Source organism: Gymnodraco acuticeps, unplaced genomic scaffold (genome assembly GCF_902827175.1).
Source record: "Gymnodraco acuticeps unplaced genomic scaffold, fGymAcu1.1, whole genome shotgun sequence".
Taxonomy (NCBI): Eukaryota; Metazoa; Chordata; class Actinopteri; order Perciformes; family Bathydraconidae; genus Gymnodraco; species Gymnodraco acuticeps.
The window spans coordinates 1-25138 of record NW_022990209.1 but is presented as its reverse complement, the minus strand read 5'-3'; the positions used below and the strand labels follow the sequence as shown (position 1 = coordinate 25138).

At 43.0% G+C, this 25138-nt stretch overlaps 1 protein-coding gene and 10 non-coding genes across 11 annotated transcripts; 8 read left to right on the top strand and 3 right to left on the bottom strand.

The window, feature by feature from the left end:
* Positions 1-290: 290 nt before the first annotated feature.
* On the top strand, positions 291-362 carry trnaq-cug. The gene has a single exon. It is a non-coding gene; the product is annotated as a tRNA-Gln (tRNA).
* A 227-nt stretch (positions 363-589) lies between these two features.
* trnam-cau lies at positions 590-661 on the top strand. The gene has a single exon. It is a non-coding gene; the product is annotated as a tRNA-Met (tRNA).
* A 2899-nt stretch (positions 662-3560) lies between these two features.
* On the top strand, positions 3561-5955 carry LOC117547553 (tripartite motif-containing protein 16-like). The gene has a single exon (XM_034218389.1). The coding sequence runs from the start codon at positions 3728-3730 to the stop codon at positions 5354-5356; it is 1629 nt and encodes a 542-aa protein (XP_034074280.1). The 5' UTR covers positions 3561-3727; the 3' UTR covers positions 5357-5955.
* Positions 5956-9188: 3233 nt separating this feature from the next.
* trnam-cau lies at positions 9189-9260 on the bottom strand. Its single transcript has one exon. It is a non-coding gene; the product is annotated as a tRNA-Met (tRNA).
* A 998-nt stretch (positions 9261-10258) lies between these two features.
* Positions 10259-10330, bottom strand: trnaq-uug. The gene has a single exon. It is a non-coding gene; the product is annotated as a tRNA-Gln (tRNA).
* A 570-nt stretch (positions 10331-10900) lies between these two features.
* Positions 10901-10972, bottom strand: trnam-cau. The gene has a single exon. It is a non-coding gene; the product is annotated as a tRNA-Met (tRNA).
* An 8457-nt stretch (positions 10973-19429) lies between these two features.
* On the top strand, positions 19430-19501 carry trnaq-cug. The gene has a single exon. It is a non-coding gene; the product is annotated as a tRNA-Gln (tRNA).
* Positions 19502-20777: 1276 nt separating this feature from the next.
* On the top strand, positions 20778-20849 carry trnam-cau. The gene has a single exon. It is a non-coding gene; the product is annotated as a tRNA-Met (tRNA).
* Positions 20850-23126: 2277 nt separating this feature from the next.
* On the top strand, positions 23127-23200 carry trnaq-uug. Its single transcript has one exon. It is a non-coding gene; the product is annotated as a tRNA-Gln (tRNA).
* A 1014-nt stretch (positions 23201-24214) lies between these two features.
* Positions 24215-24286, top strand: trnam-cau. Its single transcript has one exon. It is a non-coding gene; the product is annotated as a tRNA-Met (tRNA).
* A 566-nt stretch (positions 24287-24852) lies between these two features.
* Positions 24853-24924, top strand: trnaq-uug. Its single transcript has one exon. It is a non-coding gene; the product is annotated as a tRNA-Gln (tRNA).
* Positions 24925-25138: the final 214 nt, after the last annotated feature.

Sequence of the window (25138 nt, the reverse complement as noted above, 5' to 3'; positions counted from 1 at the left end):
CTTTACCTCCACATTACATTACTGTTAAGAGGTAGATATTGAACTCAACTGGAGCTGTTTGCACTACTCTCCAGCTGCCAGCTGTCATACATTCCATGCATTCCGTTTCACAAGCTTCACATACAGATACAGCATTCCCTGGTGGTCTAGTGGCTAGGATTCGGCGCTCTCACCGCTGCGGCCCGGGTTCGATTCCCGGTCAGGGAACACTCTTTACTTACTGAATTTCACGGCCGTTTCATTCAAAACAACTCCCACATAAAACGATAGATTGTGCGGACATTGTGTGTGGTTCCATGGTGTAATGGTTAGCACTTTGGACTCTGAATCCAGCGATCCGAGTTCAAATCTCGGTGGAACCTTGCTTTGATTAGGTACATGCTTACTCAACAGACTATCGTCAGTGCCTCAGACACAATGAACATAAAAGGAAAACCACCTGGAATTTTATTTTTTTTAAGGGCCTCTATTGCAAAAGGTAAAGAAGAACGATTGGATCTGGTATGCGCTGCCTTTGTCAAGGTTGAAAATAGAAACTGCCGACAATGAGTACAGTACATTTTTGCCAGCCTTGGAGTGCTAAACATCCAGCAGAGTGGCGCAGCGGAAGCGTGCTGGGCCCATAACCCAGAGGTCGATGGATCGAAACCATCCTCTGCTAATTGTAAATGCTTTGGATAGGCAGATTCTCTCTTTCCATTTTAACCCTGTTCACAAGGCCATATTTACATAGGATGATGCACCCGTAATCACAAGTGCTAAAGTGTAGCCGATGCAAACGTTGCTGCGATTAACAACCTACAGTCCTCCAATCTTCCAACTGAGCTATGGAGGTGTGCAGACAAGCTTAAATTGTTCAGCCTGTGTATTGATGCGGAAGGTAATCATCAAACAACAGTTGTCTTGCAAAGCTTCAACATTCACTCGTCTACTGACCCTGGCTGGGGAAAATGTCAAGATTTGGGAAGAGCCCTTTGAGTAACTCGAGGAGCCAAAACAACACATCTTGCAGTTGAAGCTAAACCAGTTCAACAAGTCACACAATGGTGTCTGGCTAATGATAATAGGCTAATTATCATGCTAAAAGGGATACATCCAAGTGTCCCAAAACATTTCAGAAACTGTTTCTGCCAGAAGCATTCAACAGGCTCCTTGATGTCATCATCGGTGCTGGTCCTAAGCATTTTTAACTTACACACATTTTATCATGCAGCCCACACAAATGTCACATGTTTATATCTCTGAAAGCTACACTTGTTTATGTTTAAACGTCATCATCTCATCCTTAGGATTAGTTCACTAACAAAGGTTAACTGTTTTTATAACCTAAGGCCTTCTCTGAACTTCCTCTAACCTCGGTGTCAGCTCACTTAAAATGAATACATCTATCGATGATTCAGAACGACCATTGTCTCTCTAACTGTGTGTGACCCAACTCAGTAACACACATCATATGGAATACCATGTGATCTCTAATGAATATCATAAATGGGAGGCCTGTGTAGTGGGTTGTGAGTTGGTATTCGGATCAGGAGGTCACAGGTTCAAACCCCACTGCAGTCAGCATGTCGTTGTGTCCCTGGGCAAGACACTTCACCCCAAATTGCTCCTGTGGGGATTGCCCACAGTATTGAGTATGTAAGTCGCTTTGGATAAAAGCGTCTAACAAGTGACATGTAATGTAATGTAATAAATACGCTGTATTACGCTGTATTACGCTATAACAATAGTGTGGTGGGACAAGTGTTCATTCTGTCTGGCTTAGCCTATTATCATACTAAAAGGAATGCATGCAGCACCCCCTTCCAGGTGTCCCGATGTAACAAGTATCTGAATCCTATTTACATTGTACACTTGAGTCACACAATACTACCTGGCTTAGCCTTATCATAATAAAAGGAATACCTACACCGATACATGCAGGTAAACCAGTTCAACAAGTCACACAATGCTGTCTGGCTAATGCTAACAGGCTGATTATCATACTAAAAGGGATACATCCAAGTGTCCCAAAACATTTCAGAAACTGTTTCTGCAAGAACCAGAGTTAAATATATTTTTGTAAGTAACTAACTGATAAGATACAAGTAGAGTTTAACATATTGCTACAGATATAATTTCACAAACTTTTATCAGAAATAATTTATTAATTTATTAAATTCTGGTCTTAATTCAAAAATCTTAACAGAGGACACATTTAGAACTTAGTTATAGTGAATTATCAAAGACATTATATTTCTATAAGTGTTTTATTTATATATGTGAACATATAAGAAGGGTAATCTCCATGACAGGTGCTTATATTATTTTGACTACCACACTGACCCCGTGTTGTAATATTACAACAAAGACATAAGTTGCTCAAAATCAAATGTGATGAATGTATTCCACAATAACTACATATGTACATGTTCTAGACATTGTAATAATCACACAAAAAACACTTGAGGCATTTTATTTACTTGAATCTCACAAATCCAGTCCAATAAAACAAAGAGATGTTGCTCGTTTGAAGATTCGGAAGTTGTGTGAGTGTATGCTCCAGAGGGCAGGACCTATAAACACATGTACTACCCAATAGCATTGTGAGGCTGAACAAAAGGACCTTTTGACCATGTAAACGTAGTCTTTAAAAAAACAAAAACATTTACTGACTTTTTTAGGATAGCTTAAAGTCATGTTGTAAAATAACAACAGTACCTTACAGGGTTAACATCTTCTCATGAGTTGTTCTGTAGATGTTGGAGTTTCTTTAGGCGGCGCTCCTTCCTGTGTCTGTTTAGCCATGGAGGCTGTCACTGCTCAGGAGCATTTCTGTTAACCTCAACTCATATTTCTCTGCATTGAAATGTAAACTTTGCTCTAAATATTTGTTGAATATCGATATTGATGTATTTGTATGTTGTTGTTTCTCTTGTAAAGCACGAGAGAGAGAAAGCACCAGAGCTTCTTTCATTGTAGATATTTTATTCTAAAGGTCTTTTATTTGTGTCTAAGTCTCAATGTGTTGAATGCACAAATGACATTTTGAAGAAGGAAACCACACACATCAAAAGAAAAGCTAGCAGGTTGAGTTTGTAATAAATGGGGTTTATATTTTCAAGATGTGAGATGAGTGCCACCTTTAAGTGTCTGTAGAAAATAAAATGTTGGGGTTTTTCGTGTTGATAAAAGAGCTAAGAGGAAAACATCTCAGTCTTATGTTTTTTTAATCTAAAAAATATCTCTAAATTATTTTTCTGAAACAAGATATTTTCATTTTTAATTTATTTTTAGGATTAAGAAAATAATAATGAATTAATATTGTCTATTATTTTCAGAAAAAAATGTGAACATCTTTTAGTAAACCCTGCACATGTTTCGTCAGGTTGGTGTAGATTTCCCTTCATTTGCATGTGTTTTGCAAACACACCCTGCCTCTCACACAAAGTTTGTTGAAAGCAGTTAAACCTGTTCCCCTTGATTCCTGCTCCCAAACACACTGAGCTACACCCTATCAAGGCATTTGAATGTTCCCTCCCCTTCAAAGGTTGGCAACATGTTAAAAGAGAAAGCTGTTTCCTCATTCCTCATTCCTCATTGAGCGAGCAAAAGCAGGAGGAGAGGAGATTTGTTGTCTGTCAGAGACTGTTCAGAGAAAGTGGATATTTTACCTTCTGTCTGCAGTCCGTAACTATCACTGAGAGGTGAGATAGTGCAGAAAGGAGTTCAGCTGGACCGGGAAACCATGTCTTGTTCCATCTGTCTGGATCTAATGAAGGATCCGGTAACTATTCCCTGTGGACACAACTACTGCATGGACTGTATCAAACACCACTGGGATGGAGAGGATAAGAAGAAAGTCCACAGCTGCCCTCAGTGTAGAAGGAGTTTCACACCGAGGCCTGTCCTGCTGAAGAAGACGTTGTTAGCAGATTTAGTGGAGAAGCTGAAGAAGACTGGACTTGAAGAAGATCCTGCTGATCACGGCTATGCTGGAGCTGAAGATGTGGCCTGTGATGTCTGCACTGGGAGAAAACTGAGAGCCTGTAAGTCCTGTCTGCAGTGTCTGGCCTCTTATTGTGACAAACACCTCCAGCCTCACTTTGACGCAGCTACGTTTAAAAAACACAAGCTGGTGGAGCCCTCCAAGAAGCTCCAGGAGAACATCTGCTCTCATCATGACGAGGTGATGAAGATGTTCTGCCGCACTGATCAGCAGTTTATCTGTTATCTCTGCTCTGTGGACGAACACAAAGGCCACGACACAGTGTCAGCTGCAGCAGAGAGGACTGAGAGGCAGAGAGAGCTGGAGGGGAGTCGACTAAACATCCAGCAGAGAATCCAGGACGGAGAGAAGGAGGTGAAGCTGCTTCAGCAGGATGTGAAGGCCGTCAATGGCTCTGCTGATAAAGCAGTGGAGGACAGTGAGAAGACGTTCACTGAGCTGATCCGTCTCATGGAGAAGAGAAGCTCTGATGTGAAGCAGCAGGTCAGATCCCAGCAGAAGAGAGAAGTGAGTCGAGCCAAAGAGCTTCAGAAGAAGCTGAAGCAGAAGATCTCTGAGCTGAAGAGGAGAGACGCTGAGCTGAAGCTGCTGTCTCACACAGAGGATCACAACCAGTTTCTGCACAGCTACCCCTCACTGCCAGCCCTCAGTGAAGCTACACACTCCTCCAGCATCAACATCCGTCCTCTGAGCTACTTTGAGGACTTGACGGCGGCCCTGTCAGCAGTCAGAGACAAACTACAGGACGTCCTGAGAGAGGAATGGACAAACGTCTCATCGACTGGAGTGGATGTTTTACTGCCAGCAGCAGAACCCACCACCAGAGCTGGGTTCTTAAAATATTCACAGGAGGTCACTCTGGATCCAAACACAGCAAACACACTGCTGGTATTATCTGAGGGGAGCAGAAAAGCAACACTCATGGAACAACAACAGTCTTATTTTAGTCACCCAGACAGATTCACTGATTGGCCTCAGGTCCTGAGTAGAGAGAGTCTGACTGGACGTTGTTACTGGGAGGTGGAGTGTACAGGGAGAGCAGTTGGTGTAGCAGTCTCATACAAGAATATCCGGAGAGCAGGGGATGGGTATGAATGTTTATTTGGATACAATGACAAATCCTGGGCGTTAGAGTGTAAACAAAACAGTTATTCATTTAGTTACAACCGTATCAACACTCCCGTCTCAGGTCCTCGGTCCTCCAGAGTAGGAGTGTACTTGGATCACAGAGCAGGTATTCTGTCCTTCTACAACATCTCTGAAACCATGACTCTCCTCCACAGAGTCCAGACCACATTCACTCAGCCGCTACATGCTGGAGTTTTGGTTTATGGTGGAACCACAGCTGAGTTGTGTAAACTGAAATAGCCTGAAGTCATTTGAGGAACTCTTCTACTTCTTAAACTCATTGTGTCCATCATTGTTGCTGAGAGCTGATTGTTCATGTCTTCACTGCACGAGACCAGCTGTCAATCAAACATTATGGGATGTGCTTTAGCATCTTCTCATCAGTTGTTCTGTAGATGTTGGAATTTCTTTAGGCGGCGCTCCTTCCTGTGTCTGTTTAGCCATGGAGGCTGTCACTGCTCAGGAGCATTTCTGTTAACCTCAACTGATATTTCTCTGCATTGAAATGTAAACTTTGCTCCAAATATTTGTTGAATATTGATTAATTTGTATTTTGTTGTTTCTCTTGTAAAGCATGAGAGAGAGAAAGCACCAGAGCTTCTTTCATTGTAGATATTTTATTCTAAATGTATTCAATTTGTTACTAAGTCTCAATGTGTTGAATGCATAAAGGACATTTTGAAGAAGGAAATAACACACATTAAAAGAAAAGCCAACAGGATGAGTTTGCAATAAATTGTGTTTCTATTTTCAAGATGTGAGATGAGTGCCACATTTATGTGTCTGTACAAAATAAAATGTTGGGGTTTTTCTTGATAATAAAATAGCTCTGATGAAAATGTCAGTGTTGTGTTTTTATTTATTTTTTAAATATCTCTAAATTATGTTATTCGCATTTTTTTAATCTATTGTTAGGAAAATAATATTAAATTCAGATTTTCATTTATTTTCAGAAAAACATGTGAACATCTTTGAGTAAACCCTGCACATGTTTCGTCAGGTTGGTGGAGATGACTCTTCATTTGCATGTGTTTTGGCACATTGCTGTTAATATGTTTCATTGTTATTGAAGCTGCAGCACGTTACTCCTAATGTAAGTCTTTGGGCCGTTGTGGCGAGATTGCACCTGCCGGCCACCGTAGTTTGCACATCTGAAACTTAATCATCGAGTTTAAAGTAATAAAAGGTAAAATACATTTCTTCTTGTTCTTCAGAGAGTGATAAAAAACTTTTCCAACACTTTTTAGACTGTAAAACCGGGATGACATTGAAACCAGAGCTGAAAAAGCATCACGTTAGCAGATTTAGCGGAGGAACAGAAGAGTTGAAGAAGCTCCTGCTGATCACTGCTATGCTGGAGCTGAAGATGTGTCCTGTCTGGTGTGGTTGGCCTCTTATTGTGACAAACACCTCCAGCCTCATTATGACGCAGCTGGTGGAGCCCTCCAAGAAGCTGTAGTGCTGAGATAGATTTGGGTATCATCAGCATAGCAGTGGAAGTTGAGTCCGTGATGGCAGATGATCTGGCCGAGGGGTACCATGTAAATGGTGAACAGGAGGGGGCCAAGCATAAAGCCTTGGGGGACACCATGATTGACTGGGGCTGGGGGGGAATTCGAGTTATATCTGAAGCAATTTATGTTTCTGACAATGTGTAGTCAATTCCACCCTTCAATGTAGCACAAATGTGAACTCTCATTACAGGAACAATACCGGAAACAGATGTAGGAAAGATCCTCAGCTCGCTGATTGGATGTGTTTGCCACAATGCACGTTGGGATATGGTGTTTATGCAATGTGAAATCCGAAAACATCTCAAATAATCAAAATAATACTTTATTCCGAGTGTGCTTGCTTTTCTCTTTGGAATTCATCACATAACGGCATTGTAATACACGGTTTGGCTGCATTACATATTACACATCTGCTGTAGTTCTTTATTTATAGAGCCCTGATGAGAAGAATTCTGGACAAGCTTGAAGAACTGCCGCTGAAACTGTATATGTGACGTGGATCATAAATATATCAACAATTAAACAACATCTTACATTTCTTTTCACAGTATACGTCTCCTTGCAGTATCAACACTAATTCGGCTGACTTTTATATTTGATCCAATTGGTAGATAGGATATATTTACACCATAACAGTGCACAGCTGATAGAAAAATACTTGTCGTTTTTAAAGATATTACTGATTTTCTTTGAATATAATAATGTAAATACTAAGTTGAGAGAATAGTCAGGGGATGTGGGTGATGGGAGACACACCTATGGATTCAGAATTTCAATAGGTTGCCATTAAATGACGGATATACCTTTCTGTCTGTGATGTTTTAAAAATCAGATATCAATGTGTAGAAGTAAAACATGAGTATTCACCTATTGAGAGTAGGAGTGTACCTGGATCACAGAGCAGGTATTATGTCCTTCTACAGCATCTCTGAAACCATGACTCTCCTCCACAGAGTCCAGACCACATTCACTCAGCAGCTACATGCTGGAGTTACATTACATTTCATTTAGCTGACACTTTTATCCAAACGACTTACAATTACCGATTACCGGGACATTCTACCTGGAGTAACTAAGGGCTAAGTGCCTTACTCAAGGGCACACTAGTGGTGGTGTTCCTGGCGGGATTTGAACTCACAGCCTTCCGATGTTCAGCCCACCTCACTATCCATTAGACCACCACTACTAGTTTTGCTTTATGGTTATGGAACCACAGCTGAGTTGTGTAAACTGAAATAGCCTGAAGTCATTTGAGGAACTCTAGTACTTCTTAAACTCATTGTGTGTCCTTCATTGTTGCTGAGAGCTGATTGTTCATGTCTTCACTGCACAGAGATCAGCTGTCAATCAAACATTATGGGATGAGCTTTAACCCTGTAAAGCCCATATATAGAAAAACCCTTCAGATGTTGTTGTAGGGAGCCTATGGAGCAGAAATTAAAACGTTTTCACATTTTTTATGTTTTGGTAAGTTTTTAGGGACATTTTGTAATATTGTAACGTTGGCCTTAGGTGGGAGCAGAATTCCTGTATTTCTACTCAAAAAAAAAAACTGAGAGCCTGTAAATCCTGTCTGCAGTGTTTGGCCTCTTATTGTGACAAACACCTCCAGCCTCATTATGACGCAGCTAATAGTGGACCCCTCCAAGAAGCTGTAGTGCTGAGATATATTTGGGTATCATCAGCATAGCAGTGGAAGTTGAGTCCGTAATGGCAGATGATCTGGCCGAGGGGTACCATGTAAATAGTGAACAGGAGGGGGCCAAGCGCAGAGCCTTGGGGGACGCCATGAATGACTGGGGCTGGAGGGGAATTCGAGCCATTGATGGTAACAAACTGTTCCCTGTTGTGGAGGTAGGATGCGAACCAGGAGAGGGCAGTGACACCTAGGATGTCAGAAAGGTCGTTGAGGAGGATGGTGTGGGAGATAGTGTCAAACGCTGCAGAGAGGTCCAGGAGGATGAGGATGCTGAGGCGGCCAGAGTCAGCAGCAATGAGGAGATCGTTGATGATCTTGATGAGGGCGGTCTCCGTGCTGTGATGAAGTCTGAAGCCGGATTGGAGGGTTTCATAGAGCTCATACTCAGCTAGACATGTTTGGTTCTAAAAACATTCTGAGAATGTTACATTCATTGTTCTTGGAATGTTTTCAGCGGGAAGTTTCCTTTTGGTTCCCAGAACGTTATTCTGAAAGGTAGGATAACGTTCTTTAAAAACATTCTTAAAATGTTTGGTGATAACATTGTTAGAACATTATGATGGTGACATCAGATTTTTATTTTTTTTAGTAGACGAGTGAATGTTGAAGCTTTGCAAGACAACTGTTGTTTGAAGATTACCTTCCGCATCAATACACAGCCTGAACAATTTAAGCTTGTATGCACACCTCCATAGCTCATTTGGAAGATTGGAGGACTGTAGGTTGTTAATCGCAGCAACGTTTGAATCGGCTACACTTTAGCACTTGTGATTACGTGTGCATCGTCCTATGTAAATATGGCCTTGTGAACAGGGTTCAAATGGAAAGAGAGAATCTGCTGATCCAAAGCATTAACAATTAGCAGAGGATGGTTTCGATCCATCGACCTTTGGGTTATGGGCCCAGCACGCTTCCGCTGTGCCACTCTGCTGGATGTTTAGCACTCCAAGGCTGGCAAAAATGTACTTTACTCGGCCGTTTCAATTTTCAACCTTGACAAAGGCAGCGCATACCAGATCCAATCGTTCTTCTTTACCTTTTGCAATAGAGGCCCTTAAAAAATAAAAGTCAAGGTGGTTTTTCTTTTATGTTCATTGTGTCTGAGGCACTGACGATAGTCTATTGAGTAAACATGTACCTAATCAAAGCAAAGTTCCACCGAGATTTAAACTCGGATCGCTGGATTCAGAGTCCAAAGTGCTAACCATTACACCATGGAACCACACAGAAGGTCAGCACAATCTATCGTTTTAAGTGGGAGTTGTTTTGAATGAAACGGCCGTGAAATTCAGTAAGTAAAGAGTGTTCCCTGACCGGGAATCGAACCCCGGCCGCGGCGGTGAGAGCACCGAATCCTAGCCACTAGACCACCAGGGAATGCTGTATCTGTATGTGAAGCTTGTGAAACGGAATGCATGGAATGTATGACAGCTGGCAGCTGGAGAGTAGTGCAAACAGCTCCAGTAGAGTTCAATATCTAGCTCTTAACAGTAATGTAGTGTGGAGGTAAAGGGCAGAGTGAGCAAGTTACCACTCATCCCCTTGTTTCTTCACAAAGTTTCTCTGGGAGCCTGGCTTGTTTTAGTTTCTCGGGGAAGTAGAGTCTTTTCTGGGCCTTTTTAACCCGGTGTGATGTGTTGGAGATCCTTGTAAGATGTTTTGACATATTGACTTCAAGAAACTTGAAGTTCTCCACAAATTCAATTTCTCCATACATATGGTGGACTTCCTTCTTTGTTCTCCTGCAGTCAACTTCTTGGTTTTAGAGGTTTTAAGGACCAGGTTGTTGTCCTAACGCCACTCAAATTATTCCCTTGACTAGATAGACTTATTCTCAAGTCACTCTCCATCTTCTATAGTGCAACCACTATCCTGCTACAAGATCCTCCTGAGATGTAGAAGCAGGCTCTTTTCAGCGTACTCAAAGAAAGGTTCCACCGAGATTTGAACTCGGATCACTGGATTCAAAGTCCAGAGTGCTAACCATTACACCATGGAACCACATGAAATGTGCACACTGTATTCAAAGAAATTGTATCTGTACACAGAGACTCACACACGAAACTAACTCATCTCTCTGCCGCTTCACCTTCAACTGCAAACTGCACCAGTATGCGCCAAGGTCATAGTTGGTTGAAACAAATAGAACAATATCCTTTGAAATTAGCAGAGAGGCAATTTTGTGCTCAACAGACCACACCTCTCCTATACCTGGCTGCGGCCCAAGATGTGTTGTTTTGGCTCCTCGAGTTACTCAAAGGGCTCTTCCCAAATCTTGACATTTTCCCCAGCCAGGGTCAGTAGACGAGTGAATGTTGAAGCTTTGCAAGACAACTGTTGTTTGATGATTACCTTCCGCATCAATACACAGGCTGAACAATTTAAGCTTGTATGCACACCTCCATAGCTCAGTTGGAAGATTGGAGAACTGTAGGTTGTTAATCGCAGCAACGTTTGCATCGGCTACGCTTTAGCTCTTGTGGTTACGGGTGTATCGTCCTATTTAAATATGGCCTTGTGAACAGGGTTAAAATGGAAAGAGAGAATCTGCTGATCCAAATCATTTACAATTAGCAGAGAATGGTTTCGATCCATCTACCTCTGGGTTATGGGCCCAGCACGCTTCCGCTGCGCCACTCTGCTGGATGTTTAGCACTCCAAGGCTGGCAAAAATGTACTGTATTCATTGTCGGCCGTTTCAATTTTCAACCTTGACAAAGGCAGCGCATACCAGATCCAATCGTTCTTCTTTACCTTTTGCAATAGAGGCCCTTAAAAAATAAAATTCCAGGTGGTTTTCCTTTTACGTTCATTGTGTCTGAGGCATTGACGATAGTCAGTTGAGTAAGCATGTACCTAATCAAAGCAAGGTTCCACCATGATTTGAACTCGGATCGCTGGATTCAGAGTCCAAAGTGCTAACCATTACACCATGGAACCACACAGAATGTCAGCACAATGTCCGCACAATCTATCGTTTTATGTGGGAGTTGTTTTGAATGAAACGGCCGTGAAATTCAGTAAGTAAAGTGTGTTCCCTGACCGGGAATCGAAACCGGGCCGCGGCGGTGAGAGCGCCGAATCCTAGCCACTAGTCCACCAGGGAATGCTGTATCTGTATGTGAAGCTTGTGAAACGGAATGCATGGAATGTATGACAGCTGGCAGATGGAGAGTAGTGCAAACAGCTCCAGTAGAGTTCAATATCAAGCTCTTAACAGTAATGTCATGTAGTGTGGAGGTAAAGGGCAGAGTGAGCAAGTTACCACTCATCCCCTTGTTTCTTCACAAAGTTTCTCTGGGTGCTTGGCTTGTTTTAGTTTCTCGGGTAAGCCCTCTAGTGCCAGCATGGACATTCTTCCCATTGGGATAAAACACTCGTGGGCAGTATATCCAGGAGAAGGGACCGCCTTGGCTTTTTACCGTCACTTGCCAGTCTAAATGAGTACACAAACAGCATATGAGTGTGTATGCATGCATTGGACAATAGATGGCGCTCTTCTCACTAGTGTGTACTTATACTGCATATCCCAAAGGCAATATGGGGTCCCACCTTCCACATATTATACAGTAACACGAGTATTCACTTACTGTGTACTTGTACTTATGGGGGGGGGGGGGGGTGTCCGTCAACCGAATATGGGGTCCCACTTTCCACATATTACACAGTAACACATGTATTCACTTGCTGTGCACTTATACTTATGGGGGGGGTGGGGGTGTCCGTCAACCCAATATGGGGTCCCACTTTCCACATGTTACACAGTAATACAAATATTCACTTGCTGTGTACTTATGGGGGGTTGTCCGTCAAACCAATAGGGGGTCCCACTTACCAAATATTTGTCATGTCATGCTGTGTACTTATACTTATGGGGAGGGGTGGCCGTCAACCCAATATGGGGTCCTAATTTTTTATTCAGGGTCTTCTAAATAGGGCCCAGATCAGGAATCTGAACCCTAACCCACCCAGAAATGTTTATTCAATTACATTTCAAACTTTATCACAAAATCCTCTCATAAGCTAAGGGTCTGACAGACTTGTGGTGGGGGAGGGGTAGAAAATGAAAAAAATTGAAAAAAGGTGCGTGGCGCTCCGAAACTTTGAGAGTGTGTTGCTTAACGTCTGTGGAACCCGCTTGCAAAATTTGGGGACCCCGCGACCTTCGACAAGGTCAAAACTGAGGTCAGAGGTCACGTTTTCATGTCGTACAGTGCCCTTTACGGCACAAAAGAAGGTCCGACCGCTTTGAGGTTGCTCTCATTAGAACCGGCTCGAAAAGTACATGCAGATTGATGCCTCTGCTGCTCCTAATGTCAAAGGTTACGGCTTGAAATGTAACAAAGCTCCAAAGGTCAAAGGTCACGTTTTCATGCCTTCCTTTGTGCCGTACGGTGCCCTTTACGGCACAAAGGAAGGTCCGACCGCTTTGAGCTTGATGTCATTTTAACCGTCTCGGAGAGCAGATGCAGATGGATGCGTCTGGTGCAACTAAATGTCAAAGTGTATGGCTTAAAATGTAACAAAACCTTCCGTTAAGGCCTTTTGAGTGTTTAATGTACTTTGAAAAGGGCTAAAGAGATATTTTTTCACAGGGGGCCTCTAAATATGGCCTATATCAGGAATCTGAAATATGGGAACCCTAACCCACCCAGAACTCTTTTTTCAATAAAGTGTCAAACTTTCTCACAAAATGCTGTCTGGAGCTAAGAATCTGACATCCTTGTTGTGAGGGAGGGGGAGAAAATGAAAACAATTGAAAAAATGTGGTTGGCGCTCCGAAACTTTGAGAGTGTGTTGTTGCACTTGTGTGGAACCCGCTTGCGAAATGTGGGGACCCTGCGACCTTGGACAAGGTCAAAACTGAGGTCAGAGGTCACGTTTTCATGCCGTACGGTGCCCTTTATGCTACAAAGGAAGGTCCGACCGCTTTGAGTTTGCTCTCATTAGAACCGGCTCGGAGAGAAGATGCAGATTGATGCCTCTGGTGCAACTAAATGTCAAAGGTTAAGGCTTAACATTTAACAAAACCTTCCGTTAAGGCCTTTTGAGAAGCTGCAGTGCTGCATGAGTGTTTAAAGGACTTTCAAAAGGGCTAAAGAGATAATTTTTTCACAGGGGGCCTCTAAATAGGGTCCAGATCAGGAATCTGACATATGGAAGCTCTCACCCACCCAGAATGTTTTTTCAATAAAATGTCAAATTCCTCACATATTGCTGTGGAGCTTAGAATCTGACAGGCTTGTGGTTGGGGAGGGGAAGAGGACGTGCGTGACTTTGGTCTCAGGAGGAAAGAAGTGAATTGTTTGTTTTGTGGATTTATTTTGTTTCGTCAAACTTATAGTTGTGTTTTTTCTTGTTCTGAGTCCCCCCCAAACAGCCTTGCTGGCTGGGGGTTTCCCCCGACCTGTGTGTTTTTTCGATCGGATGGATAAACTGGCAAAGAAAACGGGAATGGATTTATCAACTGCGTCACGGATCACAGACATTGACACACTACAGTAGAGTGCGGAGAAGGACGGGACAACTGTGAATGAAAAAGGAAAGGACAATGACAACGAAAATGCGAATGGACAAAATGAAAAAACAGGAGTAGGAACACAAAAGGAGGTGAGAGAGGAGTTTGAGTTGATTGTGGAGGAGGAGAAATATAAAAAGGAGCTGACAGTGGTGGTGGCGGTGGGAGAGTGGGAGCAGTGGTAACTGTTATGGATCTGCTAAAAGGAGTTAAGAAAGAATGTGGGATTGTGATGGGATGTCGGGTTAAAGGAGATGGGCTATATGAAGTGACAATGGCTGAAGAAAAAGGAAAAAATAAACTGTTGGATGGAATAAGAATCAATGGGGTTTTGGTGCGGGGCAGAGACTGCATGGCAAAATAACTCACGGTGTCATTCCTAAATATACCTTGGTATATATTGGACACTACAATTAAAGGCAGATTGGCAATGTGGGGGGTTTTGCCTGTCTCGCCAATAAAGACAAGAATGTGGCCCGGCACTAATGTGGTTGATGGGATGAGGTTTCTGAGAGTGGAATTCAATAAGGAAGTGCGGTCACTTCCGTACTCCACAAGGTTCGAGACTCTAGAGGGGCCGGAATACTTCAGGGTGATTCACGACAAGCAGGTACCGGTCTGCAGGATGTGCATGAGGCCAGGGCATTTATACAAAGAATGCCCTGAGTTTAAATGCTATAAATGTGCCAAGCAGGGACACTATGCCCGGGACTGTATGACTCGGGAGGAGGGGGCAAGCGGAGCCAGGGGGAGAGAAAGTGCCCAGGCGGAAAACACAGCGGAGAATGGAATGGAGGAAGAGGAGGGTGGAAGTCAGGAAGAGAGTGAAGAAGAGGATATAAGTGATAAGGCTGGGAGCAGGATAAACGAGGAAGCTGTGGCTGCTGTCGCGGCGGTGTTTGTGGCGGCTGCTGCAAAGAGAGAAGCTGACGCGGCTGCCATGGATGGTGGAGGAGACGGAGGGAGGAAGAAGGGGAAAGCAGACGAAGGAAAGATGTGTAGTAGCAGAAACAATACTGCTGCTGTTCCGGCTGCTGCGGATGATGGACAGAATGCGAGGAGTGGTGAAGGTTTGGCTGAGACTGAAGTAGAGGCTGTGGTGGATGTAATTCTGGGGGTAGAAACTGATACCGAGGCTGAAGCGGACGTTGAAGTTGAACCTGATCCTGAGGCTGGAGGAGGAGCTGTCGGTGGGAGGAGAGGAGGAGAAGGAGAAGGAGGCGGAGGACAGACGGCTGAGGGAATGGAGGTCAGCTCGGTTGTGTCGGACATGGAGGAGGGAGGGGACGACGAGGAGAACGAGTATGAGGACGAGGAGGTGGAGATGAAAGGACCCATAGAGGAGAAGATCTTTGGCGAGGCGAATGCTGGGTTAAAGAGCAGAGGAATGAGGAGAGAATCCAGCAGGCTGAATGCAAAGAGGAAAGCCGATAAGGAGAAAGCGGTGGAGAGAAGACGGGTGAAAGCGACAGGAGGAGTTGCAAAATGTCCGGACAACAAATAAATAGAATGAAAACAATAATAACCTTAATAACACTTGTAAGGGTGACAATTTCCTCTTTCAATGGAAATGGGCTGAGGTCCAAGGACAGGAGAGAGCAGGCCTTAATGATATGTGACTCAGACATTATTTGCTTGCAAGAGACACATTGGGATGAAAGGTGTGTGGAGGATGTAAGGAAATAATGGATGGGAGAAATGTATGTAAATAATGGGAGTGTGGGTGCTAGAGGGGTGGCAATATTAATTAAAACAGGGGTGGTAACGAATATAAGGAAAGTTGAGGATGATGGTGTTGGGAGAATGGTTGGGATAATGTTTGAATGTATAGGGGAAACATTTAATTTAGTAAACGTTTATGCACCGAATAAGACAAGGAGGAGGAGGGAGTTTTTTGAAGGGTTGAAGGATAAATGTGGGGGAAAATGTATGATTGTTGGTGATTTCAATGTGTGGTGTTCGAAGCTGGATGTGTCAGTGAATATGGGTTTTAATAGTGATTCATCACGTGGTGCACTCAAAACAATAATGGGGACAAATGGGCTGTTGGATGTATGGAGGGAAAGGAATAGTAGGGAGCGGGTGTTTTCTAGGAATCAAGTGGTGGGAGGGATATTAAAACAGAGTAGAATAGATTTAGTGTGGAGTAATTTAGGGGAGAAAAGTGGCAGAATTGAATATAGGAATACTGCCATGAGTGATCATAACATATTGAGTTTCTGCATTGGAACAGTGAGAAAATGGAGGGTGGTGCTTAAATGCCTGTCTGCTGAAGGATGATGGATATAAGGTTAAAGTAAGAGAATGTATGGTAAAAAGGGGAGGTTTGAATGGTGAGGATGTGGGAGTGTGTTGGGAGGGGTTTAAAAATTAAATAAAAGGGATAAGTATAGGTTTTTGTAAAAATAGGAATAAAATAGAAAGGGAGAAAGAGAAAAGGGTTAGGGAAGAGTTAAAGTTGGAAGCTAAAAAGGTAGATATAGAAATAGGGAGAGATCTAGATGAGTATAGTCGGTTGAAGGATGAGTTGGGGGAGATAGAGAAGAGAAAGTGTCGAGGTGTTATAATAAGAAGTAGGGCTAGGTATGCAGTTGAGGGAGAGAAAAGTACAGGGTTTTTTTTGGCGCTAGAGAAAGTAAAGCAGAGAAAGAATAATATAGAGAGGGTTGAAGGAAAGGGAGGAGAAATAATATCAGATTTTGTAGGGATTGCTGAGAGAGTTGAGGAATTTTATAGGGAGTTATTTGAGGCTGAGGAGATTGATAGGGAGAGCTTAGAACAGGTGATAGATAGTATGGAAGCTAGATTGAGTGATGAAGGTAGGGACATATGCGAGGGGGAGATAGGATTAGGGGAGATAGAGTTAGCTATAGCAGGTTTGGGTAGGAATAAGAGTCCAGGGATAGATGGTCTGACGTCTGAATTCTATGTAGAATTTAGGGAGGGGTTGGCACCAATACTCCTTAAACTGTACAAGAGCTTGGAGGAGAGGGACGAATTGCCAGCAGGCATATCTACAGGGATAATTAGTATATTGTTTAAGAAAGGAAATAGGGAGAAGTTAGAAAACTATAGGCCACTTAGTATGTTAAACACGGATTATAAGGTGCTAGCACGGGTGTTAGCAAATAGAATTAAGAGGGTTATAAAATCAGTAGTGGGGAACACACAGGCGTATAGTATTCCAGGGAGAGATATTTGTGACACTATTAGTAGTATTAGGGACACAATTAGTCACATGAAGGAGGGTAAGGGTGGGATAGTAGTTAGTTTAGATTTAAATAAAGCTTTTGATAGGGTTAGTCATGGTTTATTGTATAGAGTGTTAGAGAAGGCAGGGTTTGGGAAAAGATTAATAGGGTGGGTAAGGAGGATTTATAGTAGTGCAGTCAGTTGCGTTAAGATTAATGGGGTGGTAACCAATGTGTTTAAGTTAGGGAGGTCTGTCCGGCAAGGATGCCCTCTCTCAGCAATGCTATATGCGCTGTCAGCCGAGCCCCTTGCGACGCTGCTGAGGCAAAACAGGTTTATCAAAGGAGTGGAGGTGCCAGGAGGGGGGGTTAGTTTAGTTTATCAGTATGCGGATGACACCACCATTGCAGTTAAAGATAGGGAAAGTGTTAGGGAAGTGTTGAAGACAGTTAGTTTGTATGGTAGGGCATCAGGAACTAGGGTGAATACAGAAAAGTCAGAGATTATGTATATAGGACAGGTGAGGGATAGGAGTTGTGATATAGGGTTGAAGGAAAATAAGGATTATTTTAGGGTGTTGGGGATCAATTTGGGAATTAAAGATGTGGAGGGTAGGGACAGACAGTATGTAGAGTTAGTGAATGGTTTAGTGAAGACGTTGAGGTTTTGGAAGATGACGGGGCTTAAGTTGAGGGGGAAGATAGTTGTAGTGAATGGGTTAATTATGAGTAGGGCACTTTATATAATGACAGTTTTAGATGTGCCGGATAGTGTAGTGAATGAAATAGATAAGATAGTTAGTGAGTTTATATGGGATGGGAGGGGGGTAAAGATAGCTAGAGAAGTGTTAGAAAATGAGTGTAGGGATGGAGGGTTAAAGCTGATACATTTAAGAAGTAAAATAAAAGCAATTAGAATGAAAATGATGGTTCGCTACCTTGGAAATAAGGAGGACCAGATATGGAAAATGTTCTTAAAATAAAAAATAAATAAATGTGGAGGATGTGGTGATAGTGCTATTTTTATGGTGCTGAAAAAGGGGATGTTGAATGGTATGAGTGCTTATCAAAGGGAGGTAATGAGTGCATGGGGCGAGTTTTTGAAGTATGTTAGGTATGATTGTGTGAATGTGCAGCAGGTGTGGGAGCAGCCGATCTTCCTAAACCCTAGGATCACTCATGAGCAGTGTTCCTTGTTCAATCTGCCAATGTGGAGAGCAGGGATTAGGAGGGTTAAGGATGTAGTTTTAGAGTATGTACCAGGATTTATGAGGGCACAGGTGATAGTGGATGAGGTTAGGGAAATAGATGGAGTAATGTATTTAGGGACAGCTGAACGAATGATGGAAGAAATCAAAGAAGGAATGCCGAGTGAATGGTTAACAATGATTGAGAATGAGAGTGTTAAAGGAAAGGAGAGTGTGGTTGATTTATATGTGGGGAAAGAGGATATCAATGTAGAAATAGAAAATATGAAAACAAAAAATATGTATAAATGGTTAAAAGGGGATGTGATTAGAAGACCTGCATCAGAAAGTGTGGATGAGTGTTGTGAATGGTATGACTGGCAGGAGAATGTGGGAGAATGTGAAAATTAAGTGGAACAGTATTGAATGTGATAATTTAGATTTTTTGTTGAGGCATAATAGGGTGTTTAACAACCTGATCATTAGTCATTTTGATGCAACTGTTGAGAGAGAGTGTGATGTGTGTAAGGATCAGGTTGAAACGTGTTTGCATGAGTTTGTTGAATGTAAAGAGCTTGTTGTTTTTTTTGGAAGGATGAAAGAATTAATTGGTAGATGTTGGAATGAATGGTATGTGAGAGAAATGGAATGGAAGGAGCTGTGGCTGTTTGGTGTGATTGAGAAGAAGGATGAATGCAATGTGAATCTTTTAAATTATGTTCTGAGCCATGCAAGGCGTGCGCTCCAAATAAGGAGGAACATTGCCCATTTCGAGGGTAAAATGTCAGAGGTGTGGCATATAATGAAAAGGACAGTAAAAAGGGACATTAACCTTGTGCTAATACATGTGGAAAAGGACACATTTTGCGAGGATTTTGTGGATGGCAGCAGGCTAGTTGAGCTGGATGAGGAGGGAGCTTTGTGCTTCAACTTTGAACGGAAAACTTAAGGCACACTACCTTTAAGCTAGTGGTATGAAATATTGAATGTGTGTATTATGAGCAATGCTTTATGTAGTTGTGATGAGATGTTAAATGTCTATTTTTGATAATAAAAGATAAAAAAAAAAAAAAAAAGTGTCTAGGATTCGGCGCTCTCACCGCCGCGGCCCGGGTTCGATTCCCGGTCAGGGAACACTCTTTACTTACTGAATTTCACGGCCGTTTCATTCAAAACAACTCCCACATAAAACGATAGATTGTGTGGTTCCATGGTGTAATGGTTAGCACTTTGGACTCTGAATCCAGCGATCCGAGTTCAAATCTCGGTGGAACCTTGCTTTGATTAGGTACATGCTTACTCAACAGACTATCGTCAGTGCCTCAGACACAATGAACGTAAAAGGAAAACCACCTGGAATTTTTTTTTTTTAAGGGCCTCTATTGTAAAAGGTAAAGAAGAACGATTGGATCTGGGGGGTATACTACGAAGCAGGATTTTCGCTTAGCCGGCTAAATTCAGGGAAAACTCCGGCTTTCCGGTCCTACGAAGCTGGTTCTCTTTTTAGCGGGCTAGATCTCCATGGTAACTTATGCTTAGCGGCTAACCTGGTCGGGAGTAGGTTAGGTTGCAGGCTAAGAGCTCAACTCAGTGAAAGCACTGCCTGCTGACCAATCAGAGCTCAGTGTGCGGAGTTTAAAGCGATCAAGTCATATTACAGGAGAAAGGAAATACAGAAAAGCTGCCGTCGCAGGAAAGACGGCCGGCAAAAATCACCGACTGTGTGAACGTGAACATTAATAGAATATCACCTCCCATCTTCAGAGCAATCTGACTATTATAACATTAGCGTTAAGAAAGCTTACTTAAATATCTGCCACAACATAAGTAACCGGATCAGAGTAACATTAAGTACAGTCCGCGGCATATCACTTCACAATGTATCATATATTTTTTTATCTGAGTCAGCTGAGCCGTATCTGGCCGTGCAACACTCAGTGTCACATAGGCCTACTGTATGCAGAAGTATTATTTTAAACAACACATTAAGTTGACGAAACACTCGAGACAAATGTAATTAAAGTCAAATCGTGTTTTAGACGGGGCAGTGATATCATAAACCTGTTAACGTACGCATTCAAACACTTTTTCTTTTGCCAGCTATATTCACCTTGCAGGTGCAACTATGTGGCTTTTATCCTGGATAAAGTGTTTAAGTCATGGATGTTTAAAGTTTAACTTCTTCATTTTTGACTAGCATTAAAGTTCACTTTTCATTCAGGAAGTATGACGCTGCGCTGTCAGTACGCTTCTCCATGTTTGTGATTGGTCGAATGCTCCAAATACCACCCCTTTCATGTGAACGCGTACTTAACTAGATAGGAAACGGCTGGCTTGAGCGATCCACTTGATAACCAGCGTCGTAGTACAGTTTAGCGAGGGCGCGTATGTTTTGGATTAGGCCAACCGGCTAACTCAAACATATCCAGGTTAGGTTGAACCAGCTTCATAGTATAGGCCCCTGGTATGCGCTGCCTTTGTCAAGGTTGAAAATAGAAACTGCCGACAATGAGTACAGTACATTTTTGCCAGCCTTGGAGCGCTAAACATTCAGCAGAGTGGCGCAGCGGAAGCGTGCTGGGCCCATAACCCAGAGGTCGATGGATCGAAACCATCCTCTGCTAATTGTAAATGCTTTGGATCAGCAGATTCTCTCTTTCCATTTGAACCCTGTTCACAAGGCCATATTTACATAGGATGATGCACCCGTAATCACAAGAGCTAAATTGTAGCCGATGCAAACGTTGCTGCGATTAACAACCAACAGTCCTCCAATCTTCCAACTGAGCTATGGAGGTGTGCATACAAGCTTAAATAGTTCAGCCTGTGTATTGATGCGGAAGGTAATCATCAAACAACAGTTGTCTTGCAAAGCTTCAACATTCACTCGTCTACTGACCCTGGCTGGGGAAAATGTCAAGATTTGGGAAGAGCCCTTTGAGTAATTCGAGGAGCCAAAACAACACATCTTGGGCTTGAGCACAAAATTGCTTCTCTGCTCATTTCAAAGGATATTGTTCTGTTTGTTTCAACCAACTATGACCTTGGCACATACTGGTGCAGTTTGCAGTTGAAGGTGAAGCGGCAGAGAGATGAGTTAGTTTCGTGTGTGAGTCTCTGTGTACAGATACAATTTATTTGAATACAGTGTGCACATTTCCTGTGGTGCCATGGTGTAATGGTTAGCACTCTGGACTTTGAATCCAGTGATCCGAGTAAAAATCTCGGTGGAACCTTTCTTTGAGTACGCTGAAAAAAGCCTGCTTCTACATCTCAGGAGGATCTTGTAGCAGGATCGTGGTTGCACTATAGAAGATGGAGAGTGACTTGAGAATAAGTCTATCTAGTCCAAGGGAATAATCTGAGTGGCGTGAGGACAACAACCTGGTCCTTAAAAACTCTAAAACCAAGGAGTTGACTGCAGGAGAACAAGAAGGAAGTCCACCATATGTATGGAGAAATGGAAGGCGTGGAGAAACTTCAAGTTTCTTGAAGTCAATATGTCAAAAACATCTTACAAGGATCTCCAACACATCATCACAACAGCCGGGTTAAAAAGGCCCAGCAAAGACTCTACTTCCCAGAGAAACTAAAACAAGCCAGGCTCCCAGAGAAACTTTGTGAAGAAACAAGGGGATGAGTGGTAACTTGCTCACTCTGCCCTTTACCCTCCACATTACATTACTGTTAAGAGCTAGATATTGAACTCTACTGGAGCTGTTTGCACTACTCTCCAGCTGCCAGCTGTCAGACATTCCATGCATTCCGTTTCACAAGCTTCACATACAGATACAGCAATTCCCTGGTGGTCTAGTGGCTAGGATTCGGAGCTCTCACCGCCGCGGCCCGGGTTCGATTCCCGGTCAGGGAACACTCTTTACTTACTGAATTTACACGGCCGTTTCATTCAAAACAACTCCCACATAAAACGATAGATTGTGTCGGACATTGTGTGTGGTTCCATGGTGTAATGGTTAGGCACTTTGGACTCTGAATCCAGCGAATCCGAGTTCAAAATCTCGGTGGAACCTTGCGTTGATTAGGTACATGCTTACTCAACAGACTATCGTCAGTGCCTCAGACACATGAACATAAAAGGAAAACCACCTTGAAAATTAATTTTTTAAGGGCCTCTATTGGCAAAAGGTAGAAGAAGAACGATTGGATCTGGTATGCGCTGCCTTTGTCAAGGTTGAAAATAGAAACTGCCGACAATGAGTACAGTACATTTTTGCCAGCCTTGGAGTGCTAAACATCCAGCAGAGTGGCGCAGGCGGAAGCGTGCTGGCCATAACCCAGAGGTCGATGATCGAAACCATCCTCTGCTAATTGTAAATACTTTGATCAGGCAAGATTCTCTCTTTCCATTTGAACCCTGTTCACAAGGCCATATTTACATAGGACGATGCACCCGTAATCACAAGAGCTAAAGTGTAGCCGATGCAAACGTTGCTTGCGATACAACCTACAGTCCTCCAATCTTCCAACTGAGGCTATGGAGGTGTGCAGACAAGCTTAAAATTGTTCAGCCTGTGTATTGATGCGGAAGGGTAATCATCAAACAACAGTTTGTCTTGCAAAGCTTCAACATTCATTCGTCTACTGACTCTGGCTGGGGAAAATGTCAAGTTTGGGAAGAGCCCTTTGAGTAACTTCGAGGACCAAAACAACACATCTTAGGGCCGCAGCCAGGTATAGGAGAGGTGTGGTCTGTTGAGCAGCAAAATTGCCTCTCTACTCATTTCAAAGGATATTGTTCTGTTTGTTTCAACCAACTATGACCTTGGGCATACTGGTGCAGTTTGCAGTTGAAGGTGAAGCGGCAGAGAGATGAGTTAGTTTCGTGTGTGAGTCTCTGTGTACAGATACAATTTCTTGAATACAGTGTGCACATTTCATGTGGTTCCATGGTGTAATGGTTAGCACTCTGGACTTTGAATCCAGTGATCCGAGTTCAAATCTCGGTGGAAAACCTTGTTGAGTACGCTGAAAAAGAGCCTTCTTCTACATCTCAGGAGGATCTTGTAGCAGGATCGTGGTTGCACTATAGAAGATGGAGAGTGACTTGAGAATAAGTCTATCTAGTCAAGGGAATAATCTGAGTGGCGTGAGGACAACAACCTGGTCCTTAAAAACCTCTAAACCAAGGAGTTGACTGCAGGAGAACAAAGAAGGAAGTCCACCATATGTATGGAGAAATGGAAGGCGTGGAGAACTTCAAGTTTCTTGAAGTCAACCACGTCAAAAACAAGTCTTACAAGGATCTCCAACACATCATACCGGGTTAAAAAGGCCGCAGCAAAGACTCTACTTCCCAGAGAAACTAAAAACACAGCCAGGCTCCCAGAGAAACTTTGTGAAGAAACAAGGGGATGAGTGGTAACTTGCTCACTCTGCCCTTTACCCTCCACATTACATTACTGTTAAGAGCTAGATATTGAACTCTACTGAGCTGTTGCACTACTCTCCAGCTGCTAGCTGTCATACATTCCATGCATTCCGATTCACAAGCTTCACATACAGATACAGCATTCCTGGTGGTTCTAGTGGCTAGGATTCGGCGCTCCTCACCGCCGCGGGACCTGGGTTCCGATTCCCGGGTCAGGGAACACTCTTACTTACTGAATTTCACGGCCGTTTCATTCCAAAACAACTCCCACATAAAACGATAGATTGTGCGGACATTGTGTGTGGTTCCATGGTGTAATGGTTAGCACTTTGGACTCTGAATCCAGCGATCCGAGTTCAAATCTCGTGGACCTTGCTTTGATTAGGTACATGCTTACGTCAACAGACTATCGTCAGTGCCTCCGACACAATGAACATAAAGGAGAAACCACCTTGAATTTTATTTGTTAAGGGCCTCTATTGCAAAGGTAAAGAAGAACGATTGGATCTGGTATGCGCTGCCTTCTGTCAAGGTTGAAAAATAGAAACTGCCGACAATGAGTACAGTACATTTTTGCCAGCCTTGGAGTGCTAGACATCCAGCAGAGTGGCGCAGCGGAAGCGTGCTGGGCCCATAACCCAGAGGTCGATGGATCGAAACCATCCTCTGCTAATTGTAAATGCTTTGGAATAGCAGATTCTCTCTTTCCATTTTAAACCTGTTCACAAGGCCATATTTACATAGGCGATGCACCCGTAATCACAAGATGCTAAAGTGTAGCCCGATGCAAATGTTGACTGCGATAACACCTAACAGTCCTCCAATCTTCCAACTGAGCTATGGAGGTGTGCAGGACAAGCTTAAATTGTTCAGCCTGTGTATTGATGCTGGAAGGTAATCATCAAACAACAGTTGTCTTGCAAAGCTTCAACATTCACTCGTCTACTGACCCTGGCTGGGAAATGTCAAGATTTGGGATGCCCTTTGAGTAACTCGATAGCCAAAACAACACATCTTGGGCCGCAGCCAGGTATAGGAGAGGTGTGGTCTGTTGAGCACAAAATTGCCTCTCTACTCATTTCAAAGGATATTGTATCTGTTTGTTTCAACCAACTATGACCTTGGCGCATACTGGTGCAGTTTGCAGTTGAAGGTGAAGCGGCAGAGAGATGAGTTAGTTTCGTGTGTGAGTCTGTGTACAGATACAATTCTTTGAATACAGTGTGCACATTTCATGTGGTTCCATGGTGTAATGGTTAGCACTCTGGACTTTGAATCCAGTGATCCGAGTTCAAATCTCGGTGGAACCTTTGTTTGAGTACGCTGAAAAGAGCCTGTTCTTCTACATCTCAGGAGGATCTTGTAGCAGGATCGTGGTTGCACTATAGAAGATGGAGAGTGACTTGAGAATAAGTCTATCTAGTCAAGGGAATAATCTGAGTGGCGTGAGGACAACAACCTGGTCCTTAAAACCTCTAAAACCAAGGAGTTGACTGCAGGAGAACAAGAAGAAGTCCACCATAT